At 39.5% G+C, this 20,223-nt stretch overlaps 2 protein-coding genes across 2 annotated transcripts in view; one reads left to right on the forward strand and one right to left on the reverse strand.

Annotated features, from left to right (window-relative positions):
• Positions 1-2,476: 2,476 nt before the first annotated feature.
• Positions 2,477-7,215, forward strand: LOC103506995 (zinc finger protein 569-like). Its single transcript, XM_008471425.2, has 4 exons — positions 2,477-2,483; positions 2,789-2,916; positions 3,627-3,989; positions 7,189-7,215. Exons 1-4 carry the CDS (start codon positions 2,477-2,479, stop codon positions 7,213-7,215), a joined length of 525 nt encoding a protein of 174 aa, XP_008469647.2.
• An 8,417-nt stretch (positions 7,216-15,632) lies between these two features.
• Positions 15,633-20,223, reverse strand: part of LOC103506996 (neurogenic differentiation factor 1-like) — a 6,157-nt gene continuing 1,566 nt past the window's right edge. Inside the window, exons 4-5 of the mRNA XM_026821955.1 lie at positions 15,834-15,892; positions 15,633-15,775 (exon numbers count right to left, since the gene is read on the reverse strand). Of these exons, the coding sequence (XP_026677756.1) occupies positions 15,633-15,775; positions 15,834-15,892 (202 nt within the window). The remainder of the gene's footprint in view (positions 15,776-15,833; positions 15,893-20,223) is intronic.

A 20,223-nucleotide genomic window follows, 5' to 3' on the forward strand; every position in this document is an offset into this window, starting at 1 on the left:
CTAACTAGGCTGGCTAATTTTGCCACTTTGAAACTAATGACTTTAGTTATCTACAAAACAGTGTTTACACAAAGTTTTCAAAAAATTGTCAACGGATAGAGGACGAAATGTAATGAAAGCTAGGTAATTTCTTCAGTATATAGATGGCATAAAAAGAAGAAAGAAAAATAAAGAGCAGTTTAACGAGCTGTTAAAAAGCGATGTAATTAAAACACATTTTCAAAGTAAAGCTATCATATTAAGATATTGATAGGTAAGCAATCCAAAAACCCTCCACAAAAAAAAGCTCCAGAATGTCTTACATTGTTTATTTCATGGGTATCGCATTCTCCTGGTCCAATCCATTTTGTATCGGGTCTACGCCATTATAGAGGACGAAATGTAATGAAAGATAGGTAATTTCTTCAGTAGATGGCATAAAAAAAAAGAAAGAAAAATAAAGAGCAGTTTAACGAGCTGTTAAAAAGCGATGTATTTAAAGCACATTTTCAAAGTAAAGCTATCACTATCATATTAAGTTATTCATAGGTTAGCAATCCAAATACCCTCCATAAAAAAAGCTCCAGAATGTCTTACATTGTTTATTTCATGGGTATCGCATTCTCCTGGTCCAATCCATTTTGTATCGGGTCTACGCCATCACTACCAACTAAGCTAACTAGGCTGGCTAATTTTGCCACTTTGAAACTAATGACTTTAGTTATCTACAAAACAGTTTTTACACAAAGTTTTCAAAAAATTGTCAACGGATAGAGGACGAAATGTAATGAAAGCTAGGTAATTTCTTCAGTAGATGGCATAAAAAAAAAGAAAGAAAAATAAAGAGCAGTTTAACGAGCTGTTAAAAAGCGATGTAATTAAAGCACATTTTCAAAGTAAAGCTATCATATTATGATATTGATATATAGGTAAGCAATCCAAATACCCTCCATAAAAAAAGCTCCAGAATGTCTTACATTGTTTATTTCATGGGTATCGCAATCTCCTGGTCCAATCCATTTTGTATCGGGTCTACGCCATAATACCAGCGCGATAATATTACCACAACACATAACGCCTTGTGTTTCCTATCTAGTCACGAGAACCACGGATACTGAATGGAAAAACCGTATTGCGCAAACTATGCAGCGAGAAAACGATATCGAATTATCGATAGTTGGAGCGAATAATCGAAAGTAGAAACGAGTAATCGATAGTGGGTTTGAGTAGGGAGGGAATGGAGGTGAAAATGAAATTGGGAGGTGTTATTGGAGATCAAGGGATGGGGGAGGAAGAGGAGTAGGGAGGCTCATTCGGGGTGCGAATATAAGAAGAGAGGCCGGGGAAGGCCGAAATTGGAGGTGCCTGGAGGTGGAAGAATGTATCATGCAAATGATTGATTCCGTGACTGGCTGTTGCGGGGAACTATGCAGCGAGAAAACGATATTATCGAATTATCGATAGTTGGAGTGAATAATCGAAAGTAGAAACGAGTAATCGATAGGAGTAACGTGACGGTGGTAACGCTTGAAAATCGAGAGCTAATGAAACGATTAATCGAGAAAACGATTCTTTGGGGAATCAAGATGGAAAGTGTGGACATGTTTGTGCTTTTTCGCCAGCGGCAATGGTACGTTGTACGTGTGGAATTGTGGATGGGTGACTGTGTTGTATTTTGAGGAGTAGGTACCTACCTACTCAGCCTTGTGCCGACAGTTGAGGAGCTGCTTGAAATCCCAGCCAAAAGGCAAGTCCTGATAATTATGATCTTGGCAGTTAAAGGATTAATTACTTAATCACACAAGACAGAAAAAAGTTTACGAGTACCTATTTACCTAAATTAAAAAAATCTTTTTTCACTTTGCCATTTTCCCAATTTCATTTGGGCACGGCATAAATAGGTAATTTGAAATCGATTATGCTCGTAGATGGATTGGAGTTGGATATGTTACGAAATACCTGGTAGTTATGTAAGTATACGTGTGTCCTAACTCCTACTCCTTCCTACTGTCTGTTCCTACGAGGGGATTGCAATGTATCTCGGCTAGATTTAGTTATTCAATACATATGTACCTAATTACTTATTAAAATTAAAGGAAAAAAAATCACCCGACATACCTATTGACATATACACGTCAAATGAACAAAATTCTATCTTAAATTTAGCTTCTCATCAAGTACCTCACTTCAGGCCCGTTCCGACTTGTCGTAAGACGATTTTTTTCCCCCAAATGTCCTGTAGGCAATGTAATTTAGTTCCCACTACACACGATACGATTTTTTTCGAACGACACAAAATGTCCTGTAGGCAAAGTAATTTAAATAAGAGTGTTCCCACTACACACGACACGATTTTTTTTTCGAACGACACAAAATGTCCTGTAGCCAATGTAATTTAAATGAGAGTGTTCCCACTACACATGACACGATTTTTTCCCGAACGACAAGTGGGAACGGACCTTGATCTTTAGGGAGAAAAAAAAATTGAACTAAACCTATGGAATGTAAAATGAAAATAAAATAAAGCAAACTTTGAACATATTTTGAGACCCATTAACCAGAACTATCCGTTCAGGATAAAATCCGCCTCGGGCGAGAATCGAACCAGCGACCTACAAGGGAGACGCAGTAACAACCAACAACCAAGCTAACTAGGCTGGCACCTTTTCTTAAATATCGCCTGCTGTGCCAATGTAATTTTTGGCACTTCTTTAGATAAACCCAATTGAATAAAAAATGTAGGTAGCTAGTTCCAAACCATTCCTCGAATGTTTCCTTTCTATTCAAACTTTGAACTTTTTTTTTCCAGGCATAAAATACAAGTGCGAAGAGTGCACCAAAACGTTTGCTCAGAAGCAAAATCTACTGTCTCATGTACAAGCTATTCATATGGGCATCAAATACACTTGTGAAGTGTGTTCCAAGTCTTATAATCAGGTAAGTGAATTTATCGAAATTAACGGAGGATAAAGTTCGCCCTGACCGGGAATTGAAGCTGCGACCTAGTGCTTATAATCTAGGCTTTGTAGCTTTAAACAAACAGTACACAAGACCTTGTTCAGACAACGGGGCGGGGGGTGGAAGGAATTTTCAGCCCTATTCCAGCAGGATAAACAAGGTATATTCTATTCAAGGTACCATTTGCACTCATATTTCGATTGCAAATATATTTTTTTTGTTTTTTGTTTTTTTTTTTTTTTTTTTTTTTTTTTTTTTCTGGTGTTTCCGTGTTGACCCAGCACCTAAATGGGAAGTATTGTGTCTCTTCTTGCCCATCTAATGAGAGACATACTCTACGGGATGGACATGCTACGACACAGACCACAATACATGAGTCGATAATACATGAGTTGTTTCACTGCTACGAATTAATAGGGCACTCACCTTAAAAATGAAAAACAGATAAAAAAAAAAAACAATCAAATCATGATTGTGGTAAATTAGAGAGCTTCTTCGCAACTTTTGTGGGTACCACACCCATTACTATGTGTCTCCTTTACTATTAATTTTCATTTATCATCAATCTTTTTTACACTGGTAATGCCGCCACTGGCCAAAAACACTCCTTTTTTTATCTTTACTATTCTGATCTCCCTCTTTGTTCCTCTCTCGCATATTCTATAATGTCTTCTCTCTTCCTCCCGCAGGTTACCAATCTTCTCTCGCACATGACCACGGTGCATCAGGCGCAAAAGTACAAGTGCGCCGATTGCGGCCGTCTGTTTGCGCAAGAGCACACGCTGCGAGCACACACGCTTAGCGTACACTCCGGCGTGCGCCTGACATGCCGGACTTGCGGTTTGTTTTGCGACTCGAAGCGCGCACTGACTGCGCATGTGAGGGAGGCGCATCCGGGGTGCGAATATAAGAAGAGAGGCCGGGGAAGGCCGAAATTGGAGGTGCCTGGAGGCGGAAGAATGGTGGGGAATGTCGTAGGTGGTAGTGGAGTTGGAGGAGGTCAAAGAATGGTAGAAAATCAAAGAATGTTGGGGAATGGAGGTGGAGATCAGGTAGGAGGGAATGGAGATGATATTCGAGGTGATGGAGATCAAGGGGAAGAGGAGGAGGAAAGTGAAATGGAGGAAGAGGAGGAGGAAGGTGGGTTTGAGTAGGGAGGGAATGGAGGTGAAAATGAAATAGGAGGTGTTATTGGAGATCAAGGGATGGGGGAGGAAGAGGAGTAGGGAGGCTCATCCGGGGTGCGAATATAAGAAAAGAGGCCGGGGAAGGCCGAAATTGGAGGTGCCTGGAGGCGGAAGAATGGTGGGGAATGTCGTAGGTGGTAGTGGAGTTGGAGGAGGTCAAAGAATGGTAGAAAATCAAAGAATGTTGGGGAATGGAGGTGGAGATCAGGTAGGAGGGAATGGAGATGATATTCGAGGTGATGGAGATCAAGGGGAAGAGGAGGAGGAAAGTGAAATGGAGGAAGAGGAGGAGGAAGGTGGGTTTGAGTAGGGAGGGAATGGAGGTGAAAATGAAATAGGAGGTGTTATTGGAGATCAAGGGATGGGGGAGGAAGAGGAGTAGGGAGGCTCATCCGGGGTGCGAATATAAGAAAAGAGGCCGGGGAAGGCCGAAATTGGAGGTGCCTGGAGGCGGAAGAATGGTGGGGAATGTCGTAGGTGGTAGTGGAGTTGGAGGAGGTCAAAGAATGGTAGAAAATCAAAGAATGTTGGGGAATGGAGGTGGAGATCAGGTAGGAGGGAATGGAGATGATATTCGAGGTGATGGAGATCAAGGGGAAGAGGAGGAGGAAAGTGAAATGGAGGAAGAGGAGGAGGAAGGTGGGTTTGAGTAGGGAGGGAATGGAGGTGAAAATGAAATAGGAGGTGTTATTGGAGATCAAGGGATGGGGGAGGAAGAGGAGTAGGGAGGCTCATCCGGGGTGCGAATATAAGAAAAGAGGCCGGGGAAGGCCGAAATTGGAGGTGCCTGGAGGCGGAAGAATGGTGGGGAATGTCGTAGGTGGTAGTGGAGTTGGAGGAGGTCAAAGAATGGTAGAAAATCAAAGAATGTTGGGGAATGGAGGTGGAGATCAGGTAGGAGGGAATGGAGATGATATTCGAGGTGATGGAGATCAAGGGGAAGAGGAGGAGGAAAGTGAAATGGAGGAAGAGGAGGAGGAAGGTGGGTTTGAGTAGGGAGGGAATGGAGGTGAAAATGAAATAGGAGGTGTTATTGGAGATCAAGGGATGGGGGAGGAAGAGGAGTAGGGAGGCTCATCCGGGGTGCCTTGAAGTAATGGTAAAAAAAAAAAAAAAAAAAAAAAAAAAAAATGAAGACCGATCATCAATAATGTGCTAAGTACCGAAAATATAAAATTTGAGTTAGGTACGGATTCACGTACTATGTACCAGTGAACATACTCTGTAAGTAAAACGCGCTAAGCTCCACAACGTTCCAAAAAAATTAAAAAAAAAAAAAAACCCCGATAGATGGGGGTAGTGGTATGTGCCCGTGGGTAAACCAGGCAGAAAAACCTCATCTCAGTTTGAACTTTTGGGCACTTAGCACATTATTGATGATCGGTCTTCAATTACTGTGACTAATCTTATATTATAAAAACAACAAAGTCTAAATTTTGTTCATGGAAGCGTTCAATACTTTTTTACTTTTTATATTTGATCTGGAATAAATAAATAAATAAAAAACTATGTAAAACTACCGGTAAATATAAATCAATGTACAAATCTAAATAAATATACACGCTATATATACTTAAATGTCCAATATATAAAAATTTATCTTCTTATATAAAATACAAATTTGGAAAAACCTACCAAGTAAAAAATACAATTGAAAATCACCTTTGTCTGAAATAACAGACAGTAATACACAAAAATCTGGTGTGAACATCACACGACTTTCCTTATCCTATTGAATGATGCTTATTTGAGTGTTCTTTTACCCTAACTTTTACAATATCTCTAACCGTTTTGTCGCTATAGCTGAAAACCGCCAAAAAACGGTCGAAATCTGTCCAAAAGCGGTAAAAATACCGCCAAGCGCAGCAACCATCTCAAACAAACGTTTTGTGTTGCATCCTTGTCACATTAGTGAACCACATAATCAAGCGCAGCAACCATCTCAACCAAATGTTTTGTGTTGCATCCTTGTCACATTTGTAAACTACATACCAAATTTCAAGTCTCTAGCTTGACACCACAAAATAAAGCTGAAAAATCAGGTAGATAAAGAAATACTGAAAATAAAAATACATATCCAGATAGAAATTTAAGGACCGGTCACACAGAACGCGGCCTGCGGCCTGGCCGCAGCGAACTCTCTCACGAGGCTGAGTGGGCCCCGCAACAGCTAGTCACGGGAGCAATCATTTGCATGATACAAATTTCTTGACCCCGCCGGGAATCGAACCCGGGTCTCCCGCGTGCAAGGCGAGTGCAGTTTTTTTTCAAAAACTCCTTTTTGGACGGTTAAAAATTCTCCCATTAGTAAAATCTCTCATTGAGTCATTGGTGAAATCCACCATTAATTGGGGAACGATATTTGTGACAAGCATTTAAGTATAATCAACACAATTATAAAATTTCTTCTTCTTTATTCATTTTTGTACATCATTTTATTTTAACAGGTTTCAGAACTTTGTAAACTTTTGTACATTATTTTCTCTTTTTTCAGAAATTATTTGTAAATAGTGCCTGTAAAAATACCAAGATGACTTTATACATTTTAACATTAAACTGTGTCTATACTACGGTTGATTGGAGACACCATTGCATTTTTTTTTTCTTTTTATGAATATTGTGAAATACATAACTACCTATGTACAGCGGAATTGATAAGCTTGACTTATTTATTTGATCTACCTTACTTTTTTAGCGCCTACATCGGTGGCTGAGTAGTCAACAGTACAGACTGTCAACCTGGAGGTGCTGAGTTCAAATCCCGGCCAGGGTGGAAATTTTCTGACCGAAATTTTCCGTTCTTGGATTGGCATGGATGTGAAAGTAAGTGCCTTGAAGTAATGGTACAAAAAAGAAAAAAAAAAAAAAAAAAAAAAAAAGACCGAACATATCGTTCTTTGGTCCTTACTAACACCTCGATTTCTCGAGGGGTGAGGATTTTTATCCAAAAAGTTCCACTATTGGGGGCCAAACTTGGGTTCTGACGCCATCTCTGGATGCATCATGATATGCCCTTTCTTAATCCTCAATCCTCAGAATTCAAAGATTCCTATTCGTTCAAAAGGTAAAGGGATACCTTGCAGGGCTTTAGGGGCATACTGTATACCTATACAATTTATTGTAAAATGAATCTTGCAATGAGTCAGGCTGATTGTAAAATGAATCTTGCAATGAGTCAGGCTGATTGTAAAATGAATCTTGCAATGAGTCAGGCTGATTGTAAAATGAATCTTGCAATGAGTCAGGCTGATTGTAAAATGAATCTTGCAATGAGTCAGGCTGATTGTAAAATGAATCTTGCAATGAGTCAGGCTGATTGTAAAATGAATCTTGCAATGAGTCAGGCTGATTGTAAAATGAATCTTGCAATGAGTCAGGCTGATTGTAAAATGAATCTTGCAATGAGTCAGGCTGATTGTAAAATGAATCTTGCAATGAGTCAGGCTGATTGTAAAATGAATCTTGCAATGAGTCAGGCTGATTGTAAAATGAATCTTGCAATGAGTCAGGCTGATTGTAAAATGAATCTTGCAATGAGTCAGGCTGATTGTAAAATGAATCTTGCAATGAGTCAGGCTGATTGTAAAATGAATCTTGCAATGAGTCAGGCTGATTGTAAAATGAATCTTGCAATGAGTCAGGCTGATTGTAAAATGAATCTTGCAATGAGTCAGGCTGATTGTAAAATGAATCTTGCAATGAGTCAGGCTGATTGTAAAATGAATCTTGCAATGAGTCAGGCTGATTGTAAAATGAATCTTGCAATGAGTCAGGCTGATTGTAAAATGAATCTTGCAATGAGTCAGGCTGATTGTAAAATGAATCTTGCAATGAGTCAGGCTGATTGTAAAATGAATCTTGCAATGAGTCAGGCTGATTGTAAAATGAATCTTGTTTTTTAAAGATGAGTGTTTCACCGCCGTTTTTATTTCGTAGCGATGAAACAACTGCTACATTGGAAATCACCTTTGTCTGAAATAACAGACAATAATACACAAAAACTAATAATTACAGACAATAATACACAAAAACTAATAATTACTTATTAAAATTAAAGGAAAAAAAATCACCCGACATACCTATTGACATATATACGTCAAATGAACAAAATTCTGTCTTAAATTTAGCTTCTCATCAAGTACCTCACTTCAGGCCCGTTCCGACTTGTCGTAAGACGATTTTTTTCCCCCAAACGTCCTGTAGGCAATGTAATTTAAATAAGAGTGTTCCCACTACACACGACACGATTTTTTTTTTTCGAACGACACAAAATGTCCTTGTAGCCAATGTAATTTAAATGAGAGAGTTCCCACTACACACGACACGATTTTTCCCCGAACAAGTGGGAACGGACCTTGATCTTTAGGGAGAAAAAAAAAAAAAATTGAACTAAACCTATGGAATGTAAAATGAAAATAAAATAAAGCAAACTTTGAACATATTTTGAGACCCATTAACCAGAATTAACACTTTGATTTCCATTTCAAACGAGGGCTTTCATTCAAGAAGACCCTTGACCGGCTTAGGGCCTTTTCAAAGCTCTTTAACTCAGAACTCGATTTTTCATCTTTGGGGTCTCCTTGAATAAAAACCTTCCCGAATTATTCCACCACCACTCTAACACCACAAAATAAAGCTGAAAAATCAGGTAGATAAATACTGAAAATAAAAATACATATCCAGATAGAAATTTAAGGACCGGTCACACAGAACGCGGCCTGCGGCCTGGCCGCAGCGAACTCTGTAATCTACGTAAATAAATAATTTATCTCTCTAATGTGGCATGTACAATTATTGTACATGCCACATTAGAGAGCGATCTGGACGCGCGGCCTGGGGAGGCTGCGGGGCCTATTAGGAAAGTTGTAAAATGTTACAGAGGTCGCGGCGGCCTGAGAGTATTTTGTGTGATATTGGATATTGAAGACTCGTGACTTTGTAAAGTTTGTATAATCTACGTAAATAAATTGTACATGCCACATTAGAGAGCGATCTGGCTGCGCGGCCTGGTGGGAAAGTTGTAAAATGTTACAGAGGTCGCGGCGGTCTGAGAGTATTTTGTGTGATATTGGATATTGAAGACTCGTGACTTTGTGAAGTTTGTTGTTGTTTTTTTTTTTTTTACTTTCTATTACTACAGTATAGCGGAGCTATCTATACTAGTAATGAAAGTATTGCAATCGGTCCAAATTTTCAAATCGGGAAATGATCGGAAATATCCGTTTTGTTTTTCGTTACTCTTGGCTTTTTATTGTATTATGACTTTTTACTCTTTTAATAGATAAAACTTTATTTTAATCAGACGGCGATTTCGCCATCTGATAAAAGTCGATACCATAACTACGGTATCGACAGCGATTAAAATGATTTTTGATTTGAATCACTGACGATGCCGTAACTGGCGAAATGGTCATCTGATAATATATATAATTTTGTTAGACAATAAATAAAAAAAAAAACCCTGAGTGTTTTTCTTTCAACCTCAACATAAAGAAACAATAACGCCTGCACTAGAGGAAGGAAAGAAATAAACTAGATCGCTCTCTCTTGGCCGCGCCCAGTGTGACCACTCAGAAAGGCCGCAGGCCGCGTTCTGTGTGACCGAGCCTTTAGAAATACTGGTAAGAGGAGCAATTTTGGAAACAGCTCCCCAAGAATAGAAGATTTTTGTCTCATGCCTAAAACTAATAGCCAAAACCACTAAGTAAAATACATAGAATAGAATATACCTTGTTTATCCTGCTGGGATAGGACTGAAAAGTCCCTTTACCCCCGCAGTCTAACCAAGGTCTTATTTATTTTGACCTCAACAAAGTTCAGTCTTGAAACACATACCTATTATAGTCCCGGCTATAAAGCAAGTAAAATGGAGACAGTAATTGAGGGGCGCGCAGCAAGAAGGGCAAATGTAGCAAAATCGCGTTTTCAGGAAATTGCATTTAAAGTTTTTCCTACTAATTACAAAATTGTTTGTTTACAAAAGGATTTTTTCGTGTAACTTCGTGAAAAATCGAGATATCGAGATAATTTTTTCTGTGCTGTGTAGAGAACAAAATTCCGCGTCGAATAAGCCTGTATACGCAAAAAGGGCAAAAGTCGACTTTTGACCTTCTTGCTGCGCGCCCCTCAATTATGAATCTCAATTTGAGATATGACAAAAACGTATAAAGCATTCTACCTCACAACCAAAAATATAAGAACCCAAAATTAATAAATCAGGGAGCACAAAAACCACGGGGTTTGCCACGCAGAAAGTCCGCGGTTCGAAGCCCGGCATCGGCAATTTTTTCGTAAGTTACGAACAAAAACACAGAAATAAAACCAACCGCGTTTAAATTCTAAACGTAAGTACAGGAAAAAAATAATAAGGTACTTGTTCAGAAGTCACGTCAGTGGAAAATTGCTACAAAAAGGAGCTGTCACAAATGAGCAGTGACCAGTGTTATTCTAGGGTTAGGTTAAACACAAAAAGAAAGCTTTCACAATTTGAGCAGTGACCAGTGTTATTCTAGGGTTAGGTTAAACACAAAAAGAAAGCTTTCACAATTTGAGCAGTGACCAGTGTTATTCTAGGGTTAGGTTAAACACAAAAAGATACTTTCACAATTTGAGCAGTGACCAGTGTTATTATAGGGTTAGGTTAAACACAAAAAGGAGCTTTCACAATTTGAGCAGTGACCAATGTTATAATAGGGTTAGGGTAAACGCAAAAAGGAGCTTTCACAATTTGAACAGTGACCAGTGTTATTCCATGGTTAGGTTAAACACAAAAAGAAGCTTTCACAATTTGAGCAGTGACCAGTGTTATTATAGGGCTAGGTTAAACGCAAAAAAGGACCTTTCTTTTCACTGTCGTGGCTTCTGAATAATTACCATAAATAAAAATAGGAATGTAAAATATAAACAAAAAAATATTGCTTGTACTTCGAAAACCTTAAAAATCTAGTCGCGCAAAATTTGCGAGCGGTAAAAAATCTTAGGATAAATATTTTTTTAATAATAAATTTGTAAATATGTACAGAGTTACTAAAATAAACAGCTTAATACCAAATACACCCCAGGAACGAAAATAATCGCTCTCAAGTCAGACTGAAACAAATTTTGGACAGTCAGATGTTGGAATGCCACATTAGTTGGTAGCGCGACTGCCTTGTAAGCGCTAGGCCGATTCCCGCCCGGGGCAGTTTTTATCCTGAACGAATAATGTTCGTTCTCGGAACGGCTGGCTTTCTCCTATCCTGTCTTCCTTCGCTCTTAGATTTCGGGACGATAAGACCTTAGCTGTTACAGTTCCCTTTATCAAACCTCTTGGGAAAAAAAGATGTTTGGAATTAATGCTTCAGTGCAGCTTGAGAACCAGTATTTTGTTCATAAATATGGCCCTAAGTCAATATTTGTGTCCATAATGAAGTCATACTTTCGATTTCTACCAATACATCGCTTGAATTTTGGCATTTCCATACTCAGGAAGAGAATACTCATTTTCGATTTCGAAAATTTGTGTCGATTAATCGAATAATCGATGGTTGAAATCGATTGTTTTCGATGGATTAATCGATAATGCACATCGATTCTACCAATACCCCTGGATTTTGGCCTTGACGAATTTCTTGGCGGGTTCGTAGAATTCGCGTCGCAGGAGAATCATTTCGGGAGACTTCCGGAGGGGGCCGAGTAGTTCCGAATCGGTTTCGAGAATGAGAACGGTCGCTAGGAACACGAGGAGGGACGCTAACAGCAGAGCGTGCAGGAAGATACGCGTTAGTACTAGCGACCTGCGAGGGAGAAGAATGAAGACGGTTCAACCAAAGTCAAAATGTACGTATACATAAAATAGAAAGTAAAAATGGGCTACCCTGATGGGCTAAAAAAATGTACATGAAAACATACTTATGCGCCAGCCTGGTTGGCTTAGTTGGTAGTGCGTCTGCCTTGTAAGCGCTAGGCCGCGGGTTCGATTCCTGCCCGGGGCGGATTTTATCCTGCTGGGATAATGTTCGTCAAAAAAACCTCTTGAAGAAAATTTATTCTATTCTTACCTGGAAGTAATATCACTTGAAGACATGGTAGAAGGGGGAGGTAGAGGTGGATATGGCGTAGTATGGGTGTGATTGATGGGCGTGGAACGAGAGTGTAAGTTTGAGCCACCTGAAAGAGCGTGAATAAAAAAAAATCTGGTGTGAACATCACACGACTTTCCTTATCCTATTGAATGGTGCTTATTTGGGTGTTCTGTATTAACATTTACAATATCTCTAACCGTTTAGTCAGTATAGCTGAAAACCGCCAAAAAGCGGTCGAAACCCGCCAAAAAGCGTCAAAATACCGTATTTTAACCAAACGTTTTGTGTTGCATCCTTGTAACATTTGTGAACTACATACTAAATTTCAAGTCTTTAGCTTATAAAGTTCCCGAGATATTGTTAAATTACACCGAAAACCACAAAAAACCGGTAAAATGCCGCCAAGCGTTGCACCGGTCTTTTGCACAGATCCAGCATTTTCAGCAGACACGAAAAACTGGGACTACATTCCCAGTTTTTCGGCCTTAATTTTCTGATTGAAAAAAAAAAAAAAAAAAAAAAAAAAAAAAACAAAAAGTCACTGAATAAATGCTAAGGGTGGATTTCACTTATATTCTTTCAGTCCCTAAAAGGCCTATTAAGTCAACAGCTTAAGTTTCATTTGATTTGTAGAGACTTAACAGGGCTGTTAAGCTAACAGGCTGTTGGGAGTTAAAAAGAAGGTTGGTGAGATCCACGATATGAGTGCTAAGGTTTTTAGTACGGAGGTTTAACCCTCTACTTTGTTCTCGGTACTTGTGCGAAATCACGTCCGTGGAATATTGCTACCAAAGGAACTGGCACAAACAAGTAGTAACCAGTGTTATTATAGGGTTAGGTTAAACGCAAGAAGGAGTTTTCACAATTAGAGCAGTGATTAGTGTTATTATAGGGTTAGGTAGCTGTTCACACGATGACCTGTCAAACGATGAGTCTCGCACCGTGTACTCTGAACCGTTGTCTGGATGATCTGAAATCAACAAGAATCAAGAATAGAATACATACATTAAAATAGAAAAATAGATTAGGAATAGAATAGAATACATAAATAAACAGAATAGAATTGAATAGAATGAAAAGAAACAGAATAGAAATAAAAAAAAATCGAAATTAAATGAACGGCAAGCAAGAAAATTGAAAATTCCGAGCACTTTTTGATCAAACCTCGAACAAACTTTATCTGTTTAGAATAAAATCCGCCCCAGGCAGGAATCGAACCCGCGAGCTAGCTCTTAGAAGGCAGACGCGCTACCCTCCAAGTTAACTATGTTGAAAAATCCTTGAAGAAATGAATTTACATATTTATAAAATTCATGCTGTCCTTTTACGAAGGGTAGCTTAATCAGCAATTACATTTTTACTTTCCTTATCCTATAGGAAGGAAAGTAATGTAATCGGGTCAAATTTTCGATGGTCAGTTTTTAGTGCCAAAACACGTTTTGAGGTCCCTAGAGCCTCAATCCAAAGTTTCAGCCATTGGTCCGTGTGTGTGTGTCTGTCTGTAAACAAAATATCTCGAGAACGGTAAGAGCTAGATACTTGAAATTTGGTATGTAGCTGTGAAATGTGACAAGGATGTGACAAGGATGTCACATTTCACAGCTACTTGGTATGTAGCTTGGTATGTAGCTGTGAAATTTGGTTAAAATAGGTGCTGCGGTTGGTGGTATTTTGACCGCTTTTTGGCGGTTTTCAGCTATATCGACTAAACGGTTAGAGGTATTGTAAAAGTTAGGGTAAAAGAACACTCAAATAAGCATCATTCAATAGGATAAGGAAAGTCGTGTGATGTTCACACTAGATTTTTTTTTTTTTTTTTTACTGTCAAAACACACAACTCAAAATTCACTTCTTTCGATCAACTAGAAATTCCTTCGGTAGGTACATGTTGCAATGTGATATTGGTTTACAATTGGATATTGATAAGCCCGGATACATCTCGTATTCGTCTGATAAAGCTCCTATAGTACTATCATTACTAGTAACAGGAGTAGTATATTTTTTTGTATCCCAGTAAGGAATGCGCTAGGCTTTGAATTTCATAATAGATCAGTTGCGCTTACTTGGGTGATGTTTCAAAGTCATAGAGCAGGAAAAATGAGGACCAACGGAATTTTTCTTTTTCTTCTACGACTTCTAGATCCCGAGATAAATCGATTAAAAAAATGCCGGTAAATCGTGAACTTTGACGCCACGGCATACGCTCCCATAGGCCATGACGTCATAATTCATGACTCCCGCTTCGTTTGTTTGTGCGCAAGCGTTTCTGCACATTTTGACGTGAAATCTGACGTCACAACTTTGAACATTTTCATTAGAACGGCAATTAAAAATTGAATTTTCGGAGTTACTTTTTCGGAGTTTTGACCTCAGATTCGGATTTTTCACAACATTTTACATAGGAATCGACCATTTATTTATAATTTTTTCCCAATTGCAACTGCTCCATTGGATCCCTTCCCTCACTTCAGAGGCGAATTTGCCTAGTTAGCTTGGAACGTGAGGCTCTGTAATCAAACACGCTTGAGAGAGAGAGAGAGAGAGAGAGAGAGAGAGAGAGAGAGAGAGAGAGAGAGAGAGAGAGAGAGAGAGAGAGAGAAGAGAGAGAGAAAAAGAGAGAGAGAGAGAGAGAGAGAGCGAGAGAGAGAGAGGGGGGGGAGAGGGAGGGGATACTGATAGAGATTTGGTGACTGACCAAATTGGTTGAAAAAAAAATATATAATAATAATCATCAGTTTTTTTTTTCTAAACAAGCCATGTTACTAAACTGTTTTGCCGATACCGATTTTGAAACATAGGAATGAAATGAATAGAAAAAAATCTAGTGACAGATTTTCTAAGTCCAAGTACCCCTTAGATCTATTTTTTTTTTTCTTTTTTTTAGTATGAAGTGATTATTAATTAGTTTTTATTTGTTCATATTTTCATTTGTTTGGTATCTGTGTGAATATTTTTCTTTCTTTTACATTAATGTTCAAGTTGTGTGTTTAAAGTCTTTAAACCAGTTCCTTGTGATTCAAAACATAAAGAGCTCGGTCAAAACATGTATGTGAGATTCCAAGGAAGTAAGTATGTACAATATTGAATTCTGCATAATTATCTTTATGTAGAACAGCCTACAGTTATTTTCATTTTTTTTTCTTTCAAATGTATTAAATTATTATTTTTTTTTTTTTGTTTTTTAAAGATGAGTGTTTCACCGCCGTTTTTATTTCGTAGCGATGAAACAACTGCTACATTGGACGCTTGTGGTCTGTGTCGTAGCATGCCCATCCCGTAGTATGCCTCTCATCAGATGGGCGAGAAGAGACACAATACTTCCCATTTAGGTGCTGGCTCAACACGAGAACACCAGAAAGTAACCCGTTGAAATATTTGCAATCGAAAAACGAAGTATTAATTAATCTTTTTTCCACCGTGCCCCCACTTTCCTATTTCCTTTTTCCTACTCACCGTGTAGTCGCTGACGGGCAGATTCCGCATCTTCGGACACAGTTTCCAGGGTGGTAGCGTCAGACCCGCTCGGGTTTTGAAGATCTGAGGAACGGAAGTCTGTCGAGTAGTTGGACCGGGGTAGACTGTTGTAACCTGAGGAATAGAATATAATTTGTTAATTCTGTCAGAATAGAATAGAATATATCGGAACCGCTCGGGTTTTGTAGATCCGAGGAGCGGAAGTCCGTGGAATAGTTGTACCGGAGTAGACTGAGAAAGAAACAAATGAGGTGAAATTATAGAATTTGCTGACGGACTGCCCAAACTTTGGGTTACCACAATGAAGCAGCATAAAATTAAGTCTAAGATGAAAAAAAAAAAAAAAAAAAAAAAAAAAAAAAAAATCGTCCATAAAAGACATTCATTTTGTTGTTGTTGTTTTAGCGGCTTCAGCTGTAGCCGAATGGTTATGGTAGGATAAAGAAAGGATATCTTTTTTTTCCTGCCATAGAATATACCTTATGTATACTGCCAGAATAGGACTTGCTGAGTTGCTGGCAGTATACACCGGGGTGATGGTCTCTATCTCTACATTCTCTACCCATGTTTAAATGACTCGTCCTGAACACTATTCTACTCACTGTTCAACGTTCCCTGGCCAGGCTCATTAACCAGCCAGCTTAGTTACAATGTGGCTTAGAAGGTAGAGGGTTTGCCTTGTAAGCGCTAGTTTGCGGGTTCGATTTCCGCCCAGGGCGAGCTTTATCCTAAACCGATAAGGCTTTCTCCTATCCTGTCTTCCTTCTCTCTTCGAATTCGGGACGATAAGACCTCCGTTGTTACAGTTCCCTCTATCAAACCTCCTAAAAATATGGAGTAGTAAGAAGCCACCTGTGTGTCAGCTCCCATGGCTTAGTGGTCACTGCGCTCGCCTTGCACGCGGGAGACCCGGGTTCGATTCCCGGCGGGGTCAAGAAATTTGTATCATGCAAAGGATTGATTCCGTGACTGGCTATTGCGTGGGGCCCACTCAGCCTCGTGAGGAAAATGAGTAGCTATGACATGTAAATGCGCATAGCGACCGGTGCCAGTCCAAATGTTGTATGAACAATGGCCCACACTCAGCCTCGTGAGGAAAATGAGTAGCTATGACATATAAATGCGCATAGCGACCGGTGCCAGCATGGTAGGTAACCTCGAGGGTCAAGAAATTTGTATCATGCAAATGATTGATACCGTGACTGGCTGTTGCGGGGCCCACTCAGCCTCGTGAGGAAATAGTAGCTATGACATGTAAATGCGCATAGCGACCGGTGCCAGCATGGTAGGTAAACATTGGTTGTTAGGATTATTGAGAATCAAGAAATTTGTATCATGCAAATGATTGATTCCGTGACTGGCTGTTGCGGGGCCCACTCAGCCTCGTGAGGAAAATCCAAGAAATTTGTATCATGCAAATGATTGATTCCGTGACTGGCCGTTACGGGGCCCACTCAGCCTCGTGAGGAAAATGAGTAGTATGACGTAGAAATGTGCTTAGCGACCGGTGCCAGCATGGTAGGTAAATATTGGATGTTAGGATTATCGAGATATTGGGAAAAATCCTACAATGCTGCAGTGAGCACCAAAGTTGTGATAAATTAACTCAAAGAAACTGCATTTACATTTACATTTTTTTTTCTTTTAGGAAACTCACTCATCTATTCATCACTACTCATCAGTCTTCTTATTCTTCGCCTTTTCTCGTGTTCAGACGGGGTCGGCGTTTTTCGTCAGCCTCTCAATCAGCCCTAGGGTGATCACTTTTGGACTGACATTTGGTTTTGGCTACAAAATTTTACGAGTGGATGCCCTTCCTTTCAGAAGCCACCTGTGTCATAAAAACTGAGCTCGTGTGCAACAGGTGTTGCGTAGTTGGGTGGAAGAGCTCTCAGATAAACCATGTGTTTTCCTTCTGATTAGAAAAAAGTCGGATAGGCACGAAGTTAACAAGCGGTGGTCAAAATTTTTGTGTAGTCCGTTTTTTCTACAATTTTCTAGGGGTTTTAACGTCACTGAAGCCAGCCTAGTTAGTTGGTAGCGCGTCTGCCTTGTAAGCGCTAGGCCGCGGGTTCGATTCCGTACAAGTTGCGGAAAAAAATTAAAATTTCGAATTTCCCGCCAACTTTACACGCTCAAAGGCCGAGAATGGCCTAGCTCAGCCCAGTACATAAACACAGCCTCAGAGTAGCAAGGGTCCTTACTGGTTGTCCTTTAGTTCGATTCGTAAAGTCCTAAAGACGCGTCTATAGATGGCGAATTTTTTTTCTCACATTTCTCTCACACGTCCGAAATAGGTACGACAAGACTTACGAAAACTAATTTGAACTACGACCAAACCTACGAGTGGCGTTAAGAAAAGTAGAAAGAAAAGCTGACAAATATGCAGGACGAACCGGAGCTAAGGACAGATAAGAAAAATAAATGATTCGATCATTTATCTGAACGCAACCTATACTGAAAGATGAGACAAAGTGATTTGTCCAACAAAATTGTTGAAATGACCAGGAGAGGGGACGTCCCAGTAAAAGCGTAAGAAGTTACAATAGGGAGAGAGGGGAGATTTCCAATAAGGGAGACCAATGGACCACGAAGGGGGAAGATTTCCAATACTGAAAGGGGGAAAGATAGATTTCCGTTCTGACCTCAGGGATCATGATTGAAAGGGTTCGTTTGCCCTAATTGATAGTTAGATTGATGCACCTATTAATCCCATTATCAGCCGTCCTACGACTTGATTTACCTAATTTAGACCCACAACTTACCTATTCCTATTCATAGAGTAGGAGGTGGTAATATGGCCACCTACAGAGTTTGTTGAGACTCTGAACTGCTTATTCATAATAGAATCCAAGAGAAAACATTTCCGTTCTGACCTCAGGGATCATGATTGAAAGGGTTCGTTTGCCCAAGGGGTGTACAGGGAGTTTTGGGGTGTCATATATTACCAAGGGGCCCTGAGAAGGAACTTTCAGTCAACATGTTCACTTCGCTGCTACAATGGTTCTTGTGTGTGTTCTCGTTTCATCTGATCAGCTTCACACATGGTAAGTTTTTTCGAGTCCATTTTTACAAGTTTCGAAGTTTTGGTGGATTTTATCTTCCTTTTTTTTTCTTTGTTTTGGAAGAAAGTTGCAACTTTAGTTGTGTTTACTAAACTTATAGTATTGTGTTTGTCAACAGAAAAGAAATCAGTGGATTTTATCTTCCTTTTTTTTCTTTGTTTTGGAAGAAAGTTGCAACTTTAGTTGTGTTTACTAAACTTATAGTATTGTGTTTGGGAACAGAAAAGAAATCAAGAGCTAAATCTACCCGTTAGCCGTTATCAGACATGACATGTTTGCTCTCAAATGTCTTTCTAAAATAACTAGCTTTATAGTTGGAACTACAACTTAACTAATGGTCCAGTAAAAGCATGAACGGTGGAACCCGCTCAGAAGAAGGGTTTCTACTTCTACTGGCCCTACTATGACATGTTTGCCCTCAAATGTCTTTCTAAAATAACTAGCTATATAGTTAATGGAACTACAACTTAACTAATGGTCCAGTAAAAGCATGAACGGTGGAACCCGCTCAGAAGAAGGGTTTCTACTTCTACTGGCCCTACTGAGCCCCAATTCTAACGAGTAGCCTTTCTTTGGGTTGAATCTACCTACCTAGCCATGTCTCCTAAATTTAATCAAATTCGAACAAATCATTTGGGAGTTTTTTAGCCCGTCCTTCCTTTATTATTACGATAGTAATAAAAAAACGAGTGGATGTCCCTAGCACTCAATCTTTCCTAAGTCTTTAGCAAAGGAAATTTCAGACTGGTATGCTCCCTGTTTAAAGTCCCCCCCGCAAGATTTCTTCACTACTCATCAGTAAATACTGTATAGGTATCCAGTCTCGGTGGCGTAGTGGTCAAAATGCTCGCCTGGTAAACAGGAGGGTGCGGATTCAATCCCAGCCAAGGCATGGAATTTTATCCTCATCTATTTCAGAAATTGACCACATATAATAACGGAGCTCAAAGGATTAGGTGGTAGAGAACGTTTCCGGTGTTTTAACGTCACCTGGTGGTTACCTTCCACTCGAGAGTCTATTATATTATCCAGGTATGAAGAAAAAAATCAAAATCGCTTTTGTATCCAACCCTTCCTTCCCAAAAGAATAAATACAAACAGACAAACACACATTCAATATTTAAGTATTTAATAAACAAAACATTAAGTATATTTTGGCCAGCCTAGTTAGCTTAGTTGGTAGTGCGTATGCCTTGTAAGCGCTAGGCCGCGGGTTCGATTCCCGCCCGGGGCGGATTTTATCCTGATGGGATAATGTTCGTTCTCGGAACGGCTGGCTTTCTTCTATCCTGTCTTCCTTCTCTCTTCGATTTCGGGACGATAAGACCATAGCAGTTACAGTTCCCTCTGTCAAACCTCTCTTATATAAAAAAAAGTATATTTTATTTTAATGAGAAGTTTTTAATCAAGTGTTCAAAGTTGCTCCTGCTTAAGTTCCAACGCTCATACATGTTGGGGCCAACCAGTGCGGCCTGTGGACTTTTTCATATCCGAGTG

This window comes from Diaphorina citri, unplaced genomic scaffold (genome assembly GCF_000475195.1).
Source record: "Diaphorina citri unplaced genomic scaffold, Diaci psyllid genome assembly version 1.1 scaffold280, whole genome shotgun sequence".
Taxonomy (NCBI): domain Eukaryota; kingdom Metazoa; phylum Arthropoda; class Insecta; order Hemiptera; family Psyllidae; genus Diaphorina; species Diaphorina citri.